General features: G+C 44.4%; 1 protein-coding gene across 2 annotated transcripts in view; it reads left to right on the top strand.

Moving 5' to 3' along the window:
* Nucleotides 1-15732, top strand: part of LOC144495614 (1-phosphatidylinositol 4,5-bisphosphate phosphodiesterase gamma-1-like) — a 211729-nt gene that overhangs the window by 77896 nt on the left and 118101 nt on the right. For both annotated transcript variants that reach the window (XM_078215830.1, XM_078215831.1), the window contains exons 2-4: nucleotides 8926-9075; nucleotides 9858-9951; nucleotides 11140-11187. In XM_078215830.1, the coding sequence (XP_078071956.1) occupies nucleotides 8926-9075; nucleotides 9858-9951; nucleotides 11140-11187 (292 nt within the window). The remainder of the gene's footprint in view (nucleotides 1-8925; nucleotides 9076-9857; nucleotides 9952-11139; nucleotides 11188-15732) is intronic.

Raw genomic sequence — 15732 nt, 5'->3', positions numbered from 1 at the left:
ATTGACCCAAAAGCGGGTAAATGATAAAAGAATTCCCCTAAAGGCTCACAATCTAATTGCTCTGAAACATTCTGACCGGGAATGTTTCTTGTTCAATCTCCAGTCTATACTGATATCACAGGTTTTTAAAAAATTCATTTGTGGGACATGGGCGATGCTGACTGGCCAGCATTTATTGCCCATCCCGAGTTTCCCTTGGAGGGTAGTTGAGACTCAATCACATTGTTATGGATCTGGAGTCACATGTAGGCCAGACCAGGTAAGGATGGCAGATTTCCTTCAGTGGTTAGCACTGCTATCTCACAGTGCCAGGGACCCGGGTTCGATCTCCCCGTGTCTGCGTGGGTCCCCTCCAGGTGCTCCGGCTTCCTCCCACAATCTGAAAGACGTGCTGGTTAGATGCATTGACCCAAACAGGCGCCGGAGTGTGGCGACTAGGGGAATTTCACAGTAACTTTATTGCAGTGTTAATGTAAGCCTTACTTGTGACTAATAAATAAACTTTATGAAAGGACATTAGTGAACCAGATGGGTTTTTTCAACAATCGACAATGGTTTCATGGTAGGTTCCTAATTCCAGACATTTTTTATTGAATTCAAAGTCCACTATCCACTGTGGCAGGATTTGAGCCCGGGTCCCCAGAACATTAGCTGAGTTTCTGGATTAATAGTCTAGCGATAATACCACTAAGCCATCGTCTCCCCATATAACCTCCCCAGGTTACTGGCTAAGAATCCAGGTCTTGCTGCTTGTTATCACAACCCATTGAAAAGTGAAGGGATCTGGATATTGAATTAGGATAGAATTATATTCATCTGTCATGTCCCTTCTAGCAAGTAGGTAGCCTCTTGGTGCTCACTGTTAAGAAAATGCTCACGTGGATAAGGTAGTGAGGAGCGACTGCGGAATCATGCTTGAGGAAGCAGTCAATTCTTTCAGGGTAGGAGGGAAAGGGGAAAAGTTGGCAGGAAAAAATGACATGCAGTGTTATCATTGTCTGGCGGAAGAAGAAAACAGCTCCAGTGAGAACCATTTGTGAATGTAGACAAGAGGCACTGAATGACTGGAGCTTTCGGGAGCACTTAAAGTTTCATTAACTCTTTCTAAGCGTGATCTTATTTTTTTTCTGGGTGGTTTTGAATCAATCTGAGAATTATTTTGCCATGTGGAGCCCTTGTAAAAGGGATTTTTGTGAATGAAATAGACCCTATGGTGGAATGGATTAAAACATTCCTACCAAAACAAGGGTTTAAATCAAGCCCAGGTTCCGAATCTTTGCTGCCTGTGAATTGTCTGTCAAATTACTTTGACTAGATTAGTGAATAGCTTGTATGTGAAGTGGAAAATCTACTCTACCACCTCAGAGAGTGTGCAGAAAAGATTCACTTGGATCTTGCAGGGAGGAAAGACCTCAGTTACATCGGTAGATTGGAAAAGTTGAAGTTGTTCTCCTTAAAGCAGGGAAGGTAGAGACGAGATATTATCGAGGTATTCAAATCATGAGGAGGTCAGAGCTGAGAACTGTTCCCCTTGATGGAAGGGCTGAGAGTCAGAGAACACCGATTTAAGGTGATTGGCAGAAGAGCCAAAGGTAACATGAGAAAAATAATTTATACACATTGAGTGGTTGGAATTCACTGCCTAAAGGAGTGGTGGGGGCAGTTTCAGATGTGGCTTTCAAAAGTATAAGTACTTAAAAAGAAAGGAATTGTGAAGCTATCGGCATAGGGCAGGGGGGTGAGATCAGCTGGATTGCTCTTGCAGCGAGATGGCACTAACTTGATAGGCCAAATGGCCTCTTGTGCACTTTAAGTTTAAAGTTTAATTATTCGTGCACAAGTAGGCTTACATTAACACTGCAATGAAGTTCCTATGAAAATTCCCTTCAATTATCCTATGATACAGAGCATTTTCTGAAGCTGGGACCGAGGCCTATTCCTCGGCTAGTGTAAAAGGGAGTTCTACTTTTCGGTGTCCTGTGCTACACTTGACATTGGGTAGATAATGCCTAATAATGGCACTGGCTGGCCATAATGAGAAAGCATTCAACTCGGTTTCTGACACATTCTGTATTTTAATGACCATCAGAAATGTAAAATTAAAGGTGAGTGGAGTAGTTGAATTTGATACATTTAAAATGGTTTTACAGCAAGTTGCCTTTGGTTCTTTTGGTTTTGGCAGTCAATCAGAGGTGTAGTTATTAAATATTGAAGCGGTGATTCTCAAATGCTACTCATCCATTCCCACCAGCGATGAAACATCATAATTTATGTCCAGCAATAGCCATTTCCTGGACAAAGATGCCCACCCAGTTGCTGCTTCTGCTTGTGGTGATAACTGGATAAAATGTTATCAGAGAGTTCAGTTATATGGAGAGAATGGAAAGCTGGCATTGTTCTCCATGTAGCAGAGAAGGTTAAGGGAATATTTAGTAGAGGTATTCAAATTATAAACCAGAGGTACTATTAGTGTAAGTAGGAAGAAACAATTTCCATTGTCAAGGATTGTGGTGAAGTGGTGGTCAACAACCAAAGGACTTACCCCTTATTCTTTTGCTAATTACCTTAATATCTGGAATTAAAAATCTACTGATGACCATGAAACTATTGTCGATTGTCGGAAAAGCCCATCTGGTTCACTAATGTCCTTTAGAGAAGGAAATCTGCCATCCTTACCTGGTCTGGCCTACATGTGGACTTCAGAGCTGCAGCAATGTGGTTGGCTTTCAATTCCCTCAGGCAACTCAGGATGGGCAATAAATGTTGGCCACCCAGCAACGCCCAGGTCCCAAGAATGAGTGAATGAATTAAAATTAAATGTAAGATGAGTAGAATTCTTTAATGCAGCTGGTTGTTATGATTTGGAATGTGTTGCTTGAAAGATTGTTGGGAGCATATTCAATTGTAACTTTCAAAATGGATTTGGTTAAATACCTAGAAGAGGAAACTTGGGGAAAAAGCAGTGTGGATTGGGATTAGACTCAACACGGGCATGGATGGAATCTTGCTGGGCAGTGTAACTCTATAATTCTGAGTTATTTTCAGCTGCATAAGCTTCTATCTTTTTTTCACTTGTACACTTGTTAAAAAGGAAACCTATCTAGAATAAGGAAATGCACTTCCTGTTGGCCTTTCTCACTCCATCTGTTTCATAGATTGAATTGAATTGATTTATTATTGTCACACGTACTGGGATACAGTGAAAAGTATTGTTTCTTGTGTGCTACACAGACAAAACATACCATTCATAAAGTATATAGAGGAGAAGGAAAGGATAGGGTGCAGAATATCGTGTTGCAGTTACCAATAGGGTGAAGAGAAAGATCGCTTAATGTGTGATAGGGCCATTCAAAAGTCTGATGGCAGCAGGGAAGAAGCTGTTCTTGAGTCAGTTGGTACGTGTTTTCAGACTCCTGTATCTTTTTTCCGATGGAAGAATCATAGAAACCCTACAGTACAGAAAGAGGCCATTCGGCCCATCGTGTCTGCACCGACCACAATCCCACCCAGGCCCTACCCCCATATCCCTACAGATTTACCCACTAATCCCTCTAACCTACGCATCTCAGGACACTAAGGGCAATTTTTAGCATGGCCAATCAACCTAACCCGCACATCTTTGGACTGTGGGAGGAAACCGGAGGAAACCCACGCAGACACGAGGAGAACGTGCAAACTCCACACAGACAGTGACCCAAGCCAGGAATCGAACCCAGGTCCCTGGAGCTGTGAAGCAGCAGTGCTAACCACTTGAAACAGTTGGAAGAGTTGGAAGAGAGTATATCCGGTGGGCGTGGGGTCTTTGATTTTGCTGGCTGCTTTCCCGAGGCAAAAGGAAGTATAGATGGAGTCAATAGATGGGAGGCTGGTTTGTGTAATGCACTGGGCTACGTTCATGACCCATTGTAGTTTCTTGCGGTCTTGGTCAGAGCAGTAACCATACCAAACTGTGATACAGCTGGAAAGGATACTTTCTATGGTGCATCAGTAAAAATTGGTGAGAGTTGTGGTGGAAATGCCGAATTTCCTTAGCCATCTGAGAAAATAGAGGCATTGGTAGGCATTCTTAACTATAGCGTTGGCATGGAGGGACCAGGACAGATTATTGATGATCTGAACACTTGAAGCTTTCAACCATCTCCACTTCATCACCTTCGATGTAGACAGGGGCATGTCCTCCACTATGTTTCCTGAAGATGTTAGAAAATATAAAAATTGTCACACAGGTCTCAGCAATTAGCATTGCCTTTTCCAATTATCAGCAAAGCACAATACAGACAGAAGAACCCAAATCCAAATTCAGTTCACCACGTCATATAGCTCAGAGCAAATCAAGTTAAAATTCATGCTCATTGGAAGAGGCTGAAGCTCTCAAATAAAGCAAAGGCATGAAAAGATACAAAAGTAAAAAGGGGATACATTTAAGCATCCTATAGTGAAACATGTACTTTTAAAATAAATTTTATTTTACATAGCATCGCATAGCCTGTGCAGCACAGAAATAGACCATTCAGCCCAACTAGTTTCTGCTGGTGTTTAATGTCCTCATGAGTCTCCACACATTCCATCTATCCCATCTCAGTCTTTCAGCATATCTTTTTATTCCTTTTTTTCTCATGTATTTATCTAGTTTCCTTTTGAGAAGCTTTACATCTCAACCAGTTCCAGAAGTAGTGAGCTCCACATTCTAACAGCCCTCCAAATAAAGTATGTCCCCTTACTCCCTCTTGGGTTTATTAGTAAGATCGTGTAATTATGGCCCCCTAGCTTTGGATGCTTCCACGGGTGAAAACATGTTCTCCACATCTACCCTATCTAAATGGTGCATAATATTCAATTTTGTTCAACTTTAGGTTTTTGGAATTAGAAACTTCAGTTACTGAGAAAAAATAATGGAGAGGAAGAAGTGTTTTGAACAATTTATGGCAATATTAAAGGCTGTTTTCAGGTGAAGAGGAGAAATAATTGAACTGGAGTCATATTGTATATTTGTATTTTAAAAGGTTATCTCTTATTAAGTTTTGGCAAACATTTCAATTTTATTTTTATATTTATATTTAACTATAGATTCATTTGTGAGAGGGCAGAGATACAAAAGGGTTCAGAGGGGCAATTTTTTCACACAGAGGGTGGTGTGCCTGGAATGAGCTGCCAGAGGCAGTAGTGGAGGCGGGTACAATTTTGTCTTTTAAAGGTCATGGGTAAGATGGGGATAGAGGGATATGAGCCAAATGTGGGCAATTGAGACTAGTTTCGTGGCAAAAACTGGGCGGCATGGACAAGTTGGGCCAAAGGGCCTGTAAGCCTCTATGACTCTATAACTCTATACTCCTTATAATCCCAAATTAAAAAGATATTGCCATTTTGGAAAGAGAGATGGAGAATTGGTTAATACACAAAGTCTGAAGGGCTGGGGAGTGGACAACTGCACCATTACAGTGCACGAGGATCAATTTAGCATAGCCAATCAACCTAACCCACATGTCTTTGGAGTGTGGGAGGAAACTGAAGCACCCAGAGGAAACCAACGCAGACACGGGGAGAACGTATAAACTCCACACAACCAGTCACTCAAGGCCAGAATTGTACCTAGGCCCCTGGCACTGTAAGGCAGCAGTGCAAACCACTGTGCCACCGTGCTGCCTTCAATATATTATTGGTTGATCTCTTGTAGCATTGCGCATAGGCATTGAAGACTAAGTATAGCCTTCAAGTGACGTGGGGTTAGTGAGCAGGAGGGCCATTGGACCAAATATGCAACCTAATTCAGTCCACATTATAAATTCCGTAATTATGTCTTTTAATTTTTCTATTCCCATTATGTCCTGGGTCCACAGTTATAATTAAATTTATCCGTGTAAATCTGCCACGCTATAATTACATCCAGCCACTAACGATTGTGCTTTGAAGGGAGGGGAGTATAATTGGAGTCTTAAAGGTTTTGCAGAATCAGGTTTGCGTTATAAATGTGGAAAATTTTATATGGAATAAATTTGGGAATGGAAATTCATAATGAAATTTGGATGTGGTTGCGGTGACAGAGACTTGGTTGAAAGAGGGACAGGACTGGCAACTGAATATTCCGGGGTACAAGTGTTTTAGGCGAGACAGAGGAGGGGCCAAAAGAGGTGGGGGAGTAGCAGTATTAGTTGGAGAGCATATTACAGCGGTGCAGAGGGAGGACAATTCAGAGGGGTCGTGTAACGAGTCACTGTGGGTGGAGCTCAGAAACAGGAAGGGCGCAGTCACTATGTTGGGGGTGTACTACAGGCCCCCCAACAGCCCAAGGGAAGTGGAAGAACGGATATGTCAGGAGATACTGGATAGGTGCAGGAAAAATAGGGTTGTTGTAGTGGGAGACTTCAATTTCCCTGGTATAGACTGGAAATCGCGTAGGGCTGGGAGTCTGAATGGGGAGGAATTTGTAAAATGCGTACAGGAAGGTTCTTTGGAACAATATGTAGATAGCCCGACGAGAGATGGGGCTATACTGGACCTAGTATTGGGGAATGAGCCCGGTCAGGTCTTCAAAGTTTCGGTAGGGGAACATGTGGCAAATAGTGACCACAATTCTGTTAGCTTTAGGATTGTGATGGAAAAGGATGAGTGGTGTCCCAAGGGTAAGGTGTTGGATTGGGGGAAGGCTAACTTTAGTGGGATTAGGCAGAAATAGGCAGCTGTTGATTGGGAGAGGCTGTTTGAGGGTAAATCCACATCTGGCATGTGGGAGTCTTTTAAGGAACAGTTGTTAGGCCTGCAGGATAGGCATGTGCCTGTTAAAAAGAAGGATAGGAAGGGTAGGATTCGAGAACCGTGGATAACCAGGGAAATTGAGGGATTGGTCAAAAAGAAAAGAGAGGCGTACGTTAGGTCCAGGCAGCTAAAAACGGAGGGAGCTCTGGAGGAGTACAAAGAAAGTAGGAAAGAACTCAAACGAGGAATTAGAAGGGCAAAAAGGGGTCACGAAATGTCCTTGGCAGACAGGATTAAGGAGAATCCCAAGGCATTTTATTCATACGTTAGGAACAAAAGGGTTGTCAGGGAGAAAATCGGACCTCTCAGGGACAAAAGTGGGGAATGATGCTTAGAACCCAAAGAAGTAGGGGAGATCCTAAATGAATACTTTGCGTCGGTATTCACAAAGGAGAGGAATGTGTTGACTGGGAGTGTCTCGGAGGGGAGTGTTAACCCGTTAGCGAAAATCCCCATTACAAGGGAGGAAGTGTTAGGTTTTTTAGGGAATATAAAGACTGACAAATCCCCAGGGCCTGATGGAATCTATCCAAGGCTGCTCAGGGAGACGAGAGATGAAATCGCTGGGCCTCTGACACAAATCTTTGTCTCGTCACTGGACACAGGTGAGGTCCCAGAGGATTGGAGGATAGCTAATGTGGTCCCGTTATTTAAGAAGGGTAGGAAGGATAACCCAGGAAATTATAGGCCGGTGAGCTTGGCGTCCGTAGTAGGGAAGTTGTTGGAGAAGATTCTTAGAGATAGGATGTATGCGCATTTAGAAAGGAATAAACTCATTAACGATAATCAGCATGGTTTTGTGAGAGGGAGGTCATGCCTCACTAACCTGGTGGAGTTTTTTGAAGAAGTGACTAGAATGGTTGACGAGGGAAGGGCCGTGGATGTTGTCTATATGGACTTTAGTAAAGTGTTTGACAAAGTCCCTCATGGTAGGTTGGTGCAAAAGGTTGGATCTCATGGGATAAAGGGGGAGGTGACTAGATGGGTGGAGAACTGGCTTGGTCACAGAAGACAGAGGGTGGAAGTGGAAGGGTATTTTTCCGGCTGGATGCCTGTGACTAGTGGTGTCCGCAGGGCCCTGTATTGGGACCTCTGCTGTTTGTGATTTATATAAACGATCTGGAAGAAGGTGTAACTGAGGTGATCAGTAAGTTTGCGGACGACACGAAAATGGCTGGTCTTGCAGTAAGTGAGGAACATTGCCAGAGGCTACAGAAGGATATAGATAGGCTGGAAATTTGGGCAAAGAAATGGCAGATGGAGTTCAATCCAGACAAATGCGAAGTGATGCATTTTGGTAGAACTAACGTAGGGCGGGAGCTATACAATAAATGGCAGAACCATAAAGGGTGTAGATACGCAGAGGGACCTGGGTGTGCAAGTCCACAGATCCTTGAAGGTGACGTCACAGGTGGAGAAGGTAGTGAATAAGGCATATGGCATGCTTGCCATTATAGGATGGGGCATAGAGTATAAAGGTTGGGGTCTGATGTTGCAGTTGTATAGAACGTTGGTTCGGCTCCATTTGGAATACTGCATCCAGTTCTGGTCGCCACACTACCAGAAGGACGTGGAGGCTTTAGAGAGAGTGCAGAGCAGGTTTACCAGAATGTTGCCTGGTATGGAAGGGCTTAGTTATGAGGAGAGATTGGGTAAACTGGGGTTGTTCTCACTGGAAAGACGGAGGATGAGGGGTGACCTAATAGAGGTGTATAAAATTAAGAAAGGCATAGATAGGGTGAACGGTGGGAAGCTTTTTCCCAGGTCGGTGGTGACGTTCACGAGGGGTCATAGGTTCAAGGTGAGGGGGGGGAGGTTTAACACGGATATCAGAAGGACGTATTTTACACAGAGGGTGGTGGGGGCCTGGAATGCGCTGCTGGGCAAGGTGGTGGAGGCGGACACACTGGGAACGTTTAAGACTTATCTAGATAGCCACATGAACGGAGTGGGAATGGAGGGATACAAAAGAATGGTCTAGTTTGGACCAGGGAGCGGCGCGGGCTTGGAGGGCCGAAGGGCCTGTTCCTGTGCTGTATTGTTCTTTGTTCTTTGTTCTTTGAAAACTGGTGACAGAAAGATCATACAGCTACAATATCATTATTCCATATTATTATTGTTTTAATCAATGGAATAGCCTGAAATTTCATGCATTTTTTTCTTTTTATATAGTCGACATTCGGGAAATTAAGGAAATTCGGCCTGGGAAAATTTCCAGAGATTTTGAACGTTACCCAGATGATGCACGCAAACTGGATGCTAATCTGTGTTTGGTCATTCTGTATGGAATGGAATTCCGACTGAAAACACTAAGTCTTTCAGGTAAGTTACTATAATCTTTTATATGTTCATCAAATAGAAAGAGGTGCCAGTGCTGGAAAATGAAATCTGAACTATGATATTCCGTATCATCACTAAGCCAAGGGGGCGGCATGGTGGCACAGTGGTTGGCACTGCTGCATCAACGCGCCAGGGACCGGGTTCAATTCTGGCCTTGGGCGACTGTCTGTGTGGAGTTTGTACGTTCTCCCCATGTCTGCATGGGTTTCCTCCGGGTCCAAAAATGTGCAGGTTAGGATGAATGGCCATGCTAAATTATCCCTTAGTGTCCCAAGCTATATGGTTTAGTGAGGTAAATATGTGGAGTTAGGGGTAAGCCTGGATATGAGTCAGTGCAGGCTCGATGGGCTGAATGGCCTCCTTCTGCATTGTAGGGATTCCATGATTACGATTCTATGGTATCAGGTACAATCTAAGTTATATGCAGATTAACGTTCATTCAACTTTGCCCTGTCAAGTAGTCTCATATCAAGTGTAGCATTAGTTAGATGTAGAGTAAAGCTCCCTTGATACCGAGCAGGTACATGGCTCATAGTGCCATTGACACCACCCTCAACAATCCTGTATATGTGTTGATAAATGGAATACAGAAAAATTGCCTCTGCATCGAACCTATTTTGTGTGGCGGGAACGCTGCCTGATGACATTTGGTACCTGAAGCTCCATTACTTGCCCTAAAGTTTCACCTTTAATGAGCACACAATGTGGTTGAATGAAATATGTCCATCGTGCCTTCTAACCGTAATGATTTTCCTCTTCTCCAGCATTCAATGAAGATGATGTGAATTTATGGATAACCGGATTGAATTGGTTGGTGCAGGATACTCAGAAGTCTCCAACACCCCTCCAGGTAGAAAGGTAAGATATGATCCCTGAAATTATACCTTTTATGTATGTCCCTATGGACTAAGGGTGCATAAAGAATCACCAAGTCGGCTTAATAACTTGAATACTGGGAGCTCTTTATTTAAAGTGTGCACTCATTCAGTCAGGTCTAAGACTGCCCAACAGGGTCATGCACTGGGAGGACTAATTAACCAGGGATCACCTGACCTGCGATCTTAAAGGGGCAGTCCACACCGTAAACCTGAACATACAATCATAGAATCATAGAAACCCTACAGTGTAGAAAGAGGCCATTTGGCCCATCGAGTCTGCACCGACCACAATCCCACCCAGGCCCTACCCCCATATCCCTACATATTTACCCGCTAATCCCTCTAACCTACCCATCTCAAGACACTAAGGGGCAATTTTAGCACGGCCAATCAACCTAACCCGCACATCTTTGGACTGTGGGAGGAAACCGGAGCACCCGGAGGAAACCCACACAGACACGAGGAGAATGTGCAAACTCCACACTGACAGTGACCCAAGCCGGGAATCGAACCCAGGTCCCTGGAGCTGTGAAGCAGCAGTGCTAACCGCTGTGCTACCGTGCCGCCCAATATATACACATATATCACAGTATCTAATTTTAAAAAAATTCTTTCATGGGACATTGGCATCGCTGGCTGACCAGCATTTATTGCTCATCTCTAGTTGCCCTTGAACTGAGTGGTTTGCTCGGCCATTTCAGAGGGCAGATCAACCACATTACTAATGGAGATTAGGTTCTATTGGGAACCAGCTTGGGTTTTTGAAATTGTCACCAGTTTTTGAGGGATAGTTTTAACTGACAATACAGCAATGAATGTTGGAAGTTTAAGCGCCTAATTTTTAAAAAATGGATATTGGGACGGGATTTTCCAGCCGCGCTCGCTCCAAGGTCAGAAATTCCAGCCCGAGTTCGACGGACCTTTTCATGGTCTGCCCCTGCCTGCTACGATTCCCGTGGCTGGCGGGACGGGAAAGTTCCGCCATGTGATTTAGAGGAAACACCTAAACATGTTATCTACTAGAGGAAGTTACAGCCCCAAAATATATTTTGATGGGAGTAGACCCCTGTATAATGGCCGTAGTCAGCGAACCCAGCCCAGCAATCACAATGCTGTAGCACTTATTCCTCTGAGAATGACTAACTTTGGCTCTGTTCTCTGCTTTCAGGTGGCTAAGGAAGCAGTTTAATATGATGGACAGGAACAAAGAAAACAGGTGAGTTGCAGAGGCATCTTGACATTTGACAGGGTTTACCCATTTCCTTCTGCGTGCCGCGTGGAAAATCCAGTTTGTTTCTTTATTCTTCTGTCTTTCTCACTCTCTCACTCCAGTATCACTCTATTACCTTGGCTTTAGCCTGCAGCGGTGTGCTGTGTGTTTGGTAACTCCCCATATCCTCCTCCCGGGTCCGGCGGGGTTATGGTTCCACAGACACCAGATGACCTTCTGTGTTCTTCACGTGGGCCTCTTAAATGATGGAGAGAGGCTGAGTGGAGCTGGCCGAAGAAGACATGCTTCATTTATTGGCAAAGATACAAAGACGATTATGTTAGAATTGTACAAGACGTGAACCACAGCCAGACTACTGTGTATGGTCACTACAATCCAGGAAGGATTGCTAGAGAGGGTGTGGAGGATACTTACAAGTATGTACCAAGTATGGAGAATCTTAACCATGGGAGAAGATTTCAGAGTTTGGGATTATTTTTCTTTTGGAACAGAGATGGCTGAGGGGAGACTTAACTGAGCTGCATGAAAATATGTTTTTAAAAAAAGTTTATTTATTAGTGTCACAAGTAGGCTTACATTAACACTGCAATGAAGTTACTGTGAAAATCCCTGAGTCGCCACACTCCAGCACCTATTCGGGTACACTGAGAGAGAATTTAGCATGGTCAGAGCACCTAACCAGCACGTCTTTTGGACTGTGGGAGGAAACCGGAGCACCTGGAGGAAACCCATGCAGACACGGGGAGAATGTGCAAACTCCACATAGACAGTGATCCAAGCCAGGGAATCGAACCTGGGACCCAGGTGCTGTGAGGCAGCAGTGCTAACCACTGTGGCACCATGCTCCCCTTTATGAGATATCTAGATACAGTGGAGAGGAAGGATTTAATCCCCATTAGCAGAGAGGGCAACACCAGGGATCATAGACTTGAAGTGGTTGGCAGAAGGACTGGAGAGGATGCAAGGAGAATATTTCTTCACTTGATGATGAGGATCTAGAACTCACTGCAGAGGAAGGAATCCTCATTGCATTTTTAAAAAAATACTTGAACATGCATTTGAAGTGCTGTAACTTGTAGGACTATGGACCAAGACCTGGGTTGAAGCTGAATAGTTCTGTGGCTGGCACAGGCACAATGGACCAAATGGCCTCCTTCAGTGCCATCAATTTTCTAAGGCTAGAATTTTATACTCCCACCCCCAGCGGGTTCTGGGATATTGTATTGGATGTGATTTTATTGTAGGATGACCAGGGCTTCGGATGGGAAGCCTGCCCATATGCCAGTTAACCTAAGGGCCTTTTCGGGCTTAACTTTTCAAGGGCACCCGATGACTGAGGGTGGGAAACAGAAAACATTTCTCACCCTCGATCTTGGGTGGGAAGACTGGGGCCAGCCTCCACTCAGGGAATGGAGAGTTCAGGCCCTCCCACATTCCTCCCCTACTTTGCAACTCTTAGATAAAGCTCGGCACAACATCGTGGGCCGAAGGGCCTGTTCTGTGCTGTACTGTTCTATGTTCTATGTTTACCAGAAGTGATGCCCTGGACTTCGGCACAGGCCTGCAGTACCACTTTCCACCACTGCAGTGCTGTGCCTGGATGGGCTTTCTTCCAAATGTGGATGGAAGTCCCACCTCCAGCCAATCAATGTTCAATTGAGGGTAAAATGGCAGCAAGCCTGTCAGAGTCAGAGGGATTGTATTCCCCATTGACCCTCTGAATGACGAGCACCGTGTGCTCACCATCCTAAAAATTCCAGCCTATGTTTCTGCGCAGTGGCTTTTTTGGGTGGTGATGGGATGGAGGAAGGGCAACATCACATCCAATTTCAATCCTGCTGTGAACTTAGGATTCTCAACTGCCCTCAGGCAACCAGGGATGGGCAATAAATGTTTGCCAGCCAGCGATACCCATGTCCCACAAATGAAAAAAAAGATAGGAATCACTAATTTTGGAAAAAAGAAAGCAATTTGCTTCTCCCTCCCTGTACGTTAGTTGGAGATTCTGGGGCAACAGTGAGGTTGGACTATGTCACAGTTTAGAATCCATAGAATCCCTACAGTGCAGATGGAGGCCATTCAGCCTATCAACTCTCCAACACTCTTCTGTGATACATAGTCCAGATGTGTGGGAGTGTGTATCTATGGGTTGCAGATTGTCTTAGGCTGATCCATTTTCATCTGACTCACACACATGTCCACCCTCCTGTGTGACTCACTGGTGATCAGGAGGGGGCACCCTGGCTGAGTCCTCCCCTTTGACACAAGCAGAAGAAGGCCAATTATTGCACACCTGACTCCTTCCCTGCCTGAGATCAGCTAACCGTAAACTTAGGAGTTTGCAGACTGCATGACCAATGTCCCAATACATTTACTCCCTATTTTATCAGGAAAAGCATCCTGAAGTGACCTGGCGAGCCAGTCAGTTCAGGGGAAATTAGGGATAGGCAACAAATGCTGGCTTCCCAATGATGTCCCATGAAAGAATACATTTTTAAGAAAGGGTCATTTTTAACGGACAGTTTTTAATATATTTTTATTATTTATTCATTCATGGGATGTGGGCATCATGGCTATGCCAGCATTTATTGTCCATCCCTAATGTCCCTTGAGAAGGTGCTGGTGAGCTTCCTTCTTATGAGACGGCGGGAGAAATAGCAAATGCACTAGTGGTAATTTACCAAAATTCGCTGGACTCTGGGGTGGTTCCCGCAGATTGGAAAACAGCAAATGTGACGCCGCTGTTTAAAAAAGGAGGTAGATAAAAGGCAGGTAACTATAAGCCGGTTAGCTTAACTTCTGTAGTAGGGAAAATGCCTGAATCTATCATTAAGGAAGAAATGGAGAGACATCTGGATATAAATTGTCCCATTGGTAAGACGCAGCATGGGTTCATAAAGGCAGGTCATGTTTGACTAATTTGGTGGAATTCTTTGAGAACATTACATGTGCAGTGGACAATGGGGAACCTGTGGATGTGGTGTATCTGGATTTCGAGAAGGCATTTGACAAGGTGCCACACCAAAGACTGCTACATAAGATAAAGGTGCACGGTGTTACGGGTAATGTATTAGCATAGATAGAGGATTGGTTAACTAACAGAAAGCAAAGAGTGGGGGTAAATGGGTGTTTTTCTGGTTGGCGATCAGTGACTAGTGGTGTGCCTCAGGGATCAGTGTTGGGACCGCAATTGTTTACGATTTACATAGATGATTTGGAGTTGGGGACCAAGTCGAGTGTGTCAAAATTCGCAGATGACATTAAGATGGGTGGAAGAGCAAAGCGTGCAGAGGACGCTGAAAGTCTGCAAAGGGATATAGATAATCTAAGTGAGTGGGCGAGGGTCTGGCAGATGGAGTACAATGTTGGTAAATGTGAGGTCATCCATTTTGGCAGGAATAACAGCAAAATGGACTATTATTTAAATGGTAAAAAATTGCAGCATGCTGCTGTGCAGAGGGACCTGGGTGTCCTTGTGCAGGAATCTCAAGGAGTTGGTTTGCAGGTGCAGCAGGTAATTAAGAAGGCAAATGGAATTTTGTCCTTCATTGCTAGAGGGATGGAGTTTAAAAACAGCGAGGTTATGTTGCAGCTGTATAAGGTGCTGGTGAGGCCACACCTGGAGTACTGTGTACAGTTTTGGTCTCCTGACTTGAGAAAGGATATACTGGCATTGGAGGGGGTGCAGTGGAGATTCACTAGGTTGATTCTGGAGTTGAGAGGGTTGGCTTATGAGGAGAGACTGAGTAGACTGGGGCTATACTCATTGGAATTCGGAAGAATGAGGGGAGATCTTATAGAAACATATAAGATTATGAAGATTAGATAAGATAGAAGCAGTGAAGTTGTTTCTATTGGCGGGTGAAACTAGAACTAGGGGACATAGCCTCAAAATAAGGGGAAGCAGATTTAGGTCTGAGTTGAGGAGGAACTTCTTCACACAAAGGATTGTGAATCTGTGGAATTCCCTGCCCAGTGAAGCAGTTGAGGCTACCTCATTGAATGTTTTTAAGGCAAGGATAGATAAGTTTTTGAACAGTAAAGGAATTAAGGGTTATGGTGAGTGGGCGGGTAAGTGGAGCTGAGTCCACAAAAAGATCAGCCATGATCTTATTGAATGGTGGAGCAGGCTCGAGGGGCCAGATGGCCTACTCCTGCTCCTCGTTCTTATGTTCTTGAACTGCTGCAATCCATGTGATGTATGTACACCCTGGGTGCTATGAGAAAGGGAGTTCCAGGATTTTAACCCAACAACAGTGAAGGAACGGTGAAATATTTGGTGTGTGGTTTGGAGGGGAACTTGCAGGGGTGGTGTTCCCATACAACTGTTGCCCTTGTCCTTCTAGATGGTAGCTACTTGGAAGACTTGGACGCTACTATCTAAGGAGCCTTGGTGAGTTGCATCTTTTAGATAATACTGCTGCCACCGTGCGTGAGTTGTGATGGGAGTAAATGTTTAAGGTGGGGGTTGGGTTGCCAATCAAGATGGCTGTTTTATCCTTGAAGGTGTTGAGCTTTTTGAGCATTGTT

Source organism: Mustelus asterias, chromosome 7 (assembly GCF_964213995.1).
Source record: "Mustelus asterias chromosome 7, sMusAst1.hap1.1, whole genome shotgun sequence".
NCBI lineage: Eukaryota > Metazoa > Chordata > Chondrichthyes > Carcharhiniformes > Triakidae > Mustelus > Mustelus asterias.
Note: the sequence above shows the minus strand (reverse complement) of the source record. Positions and strands in the feature narration are given on the sequence as shown.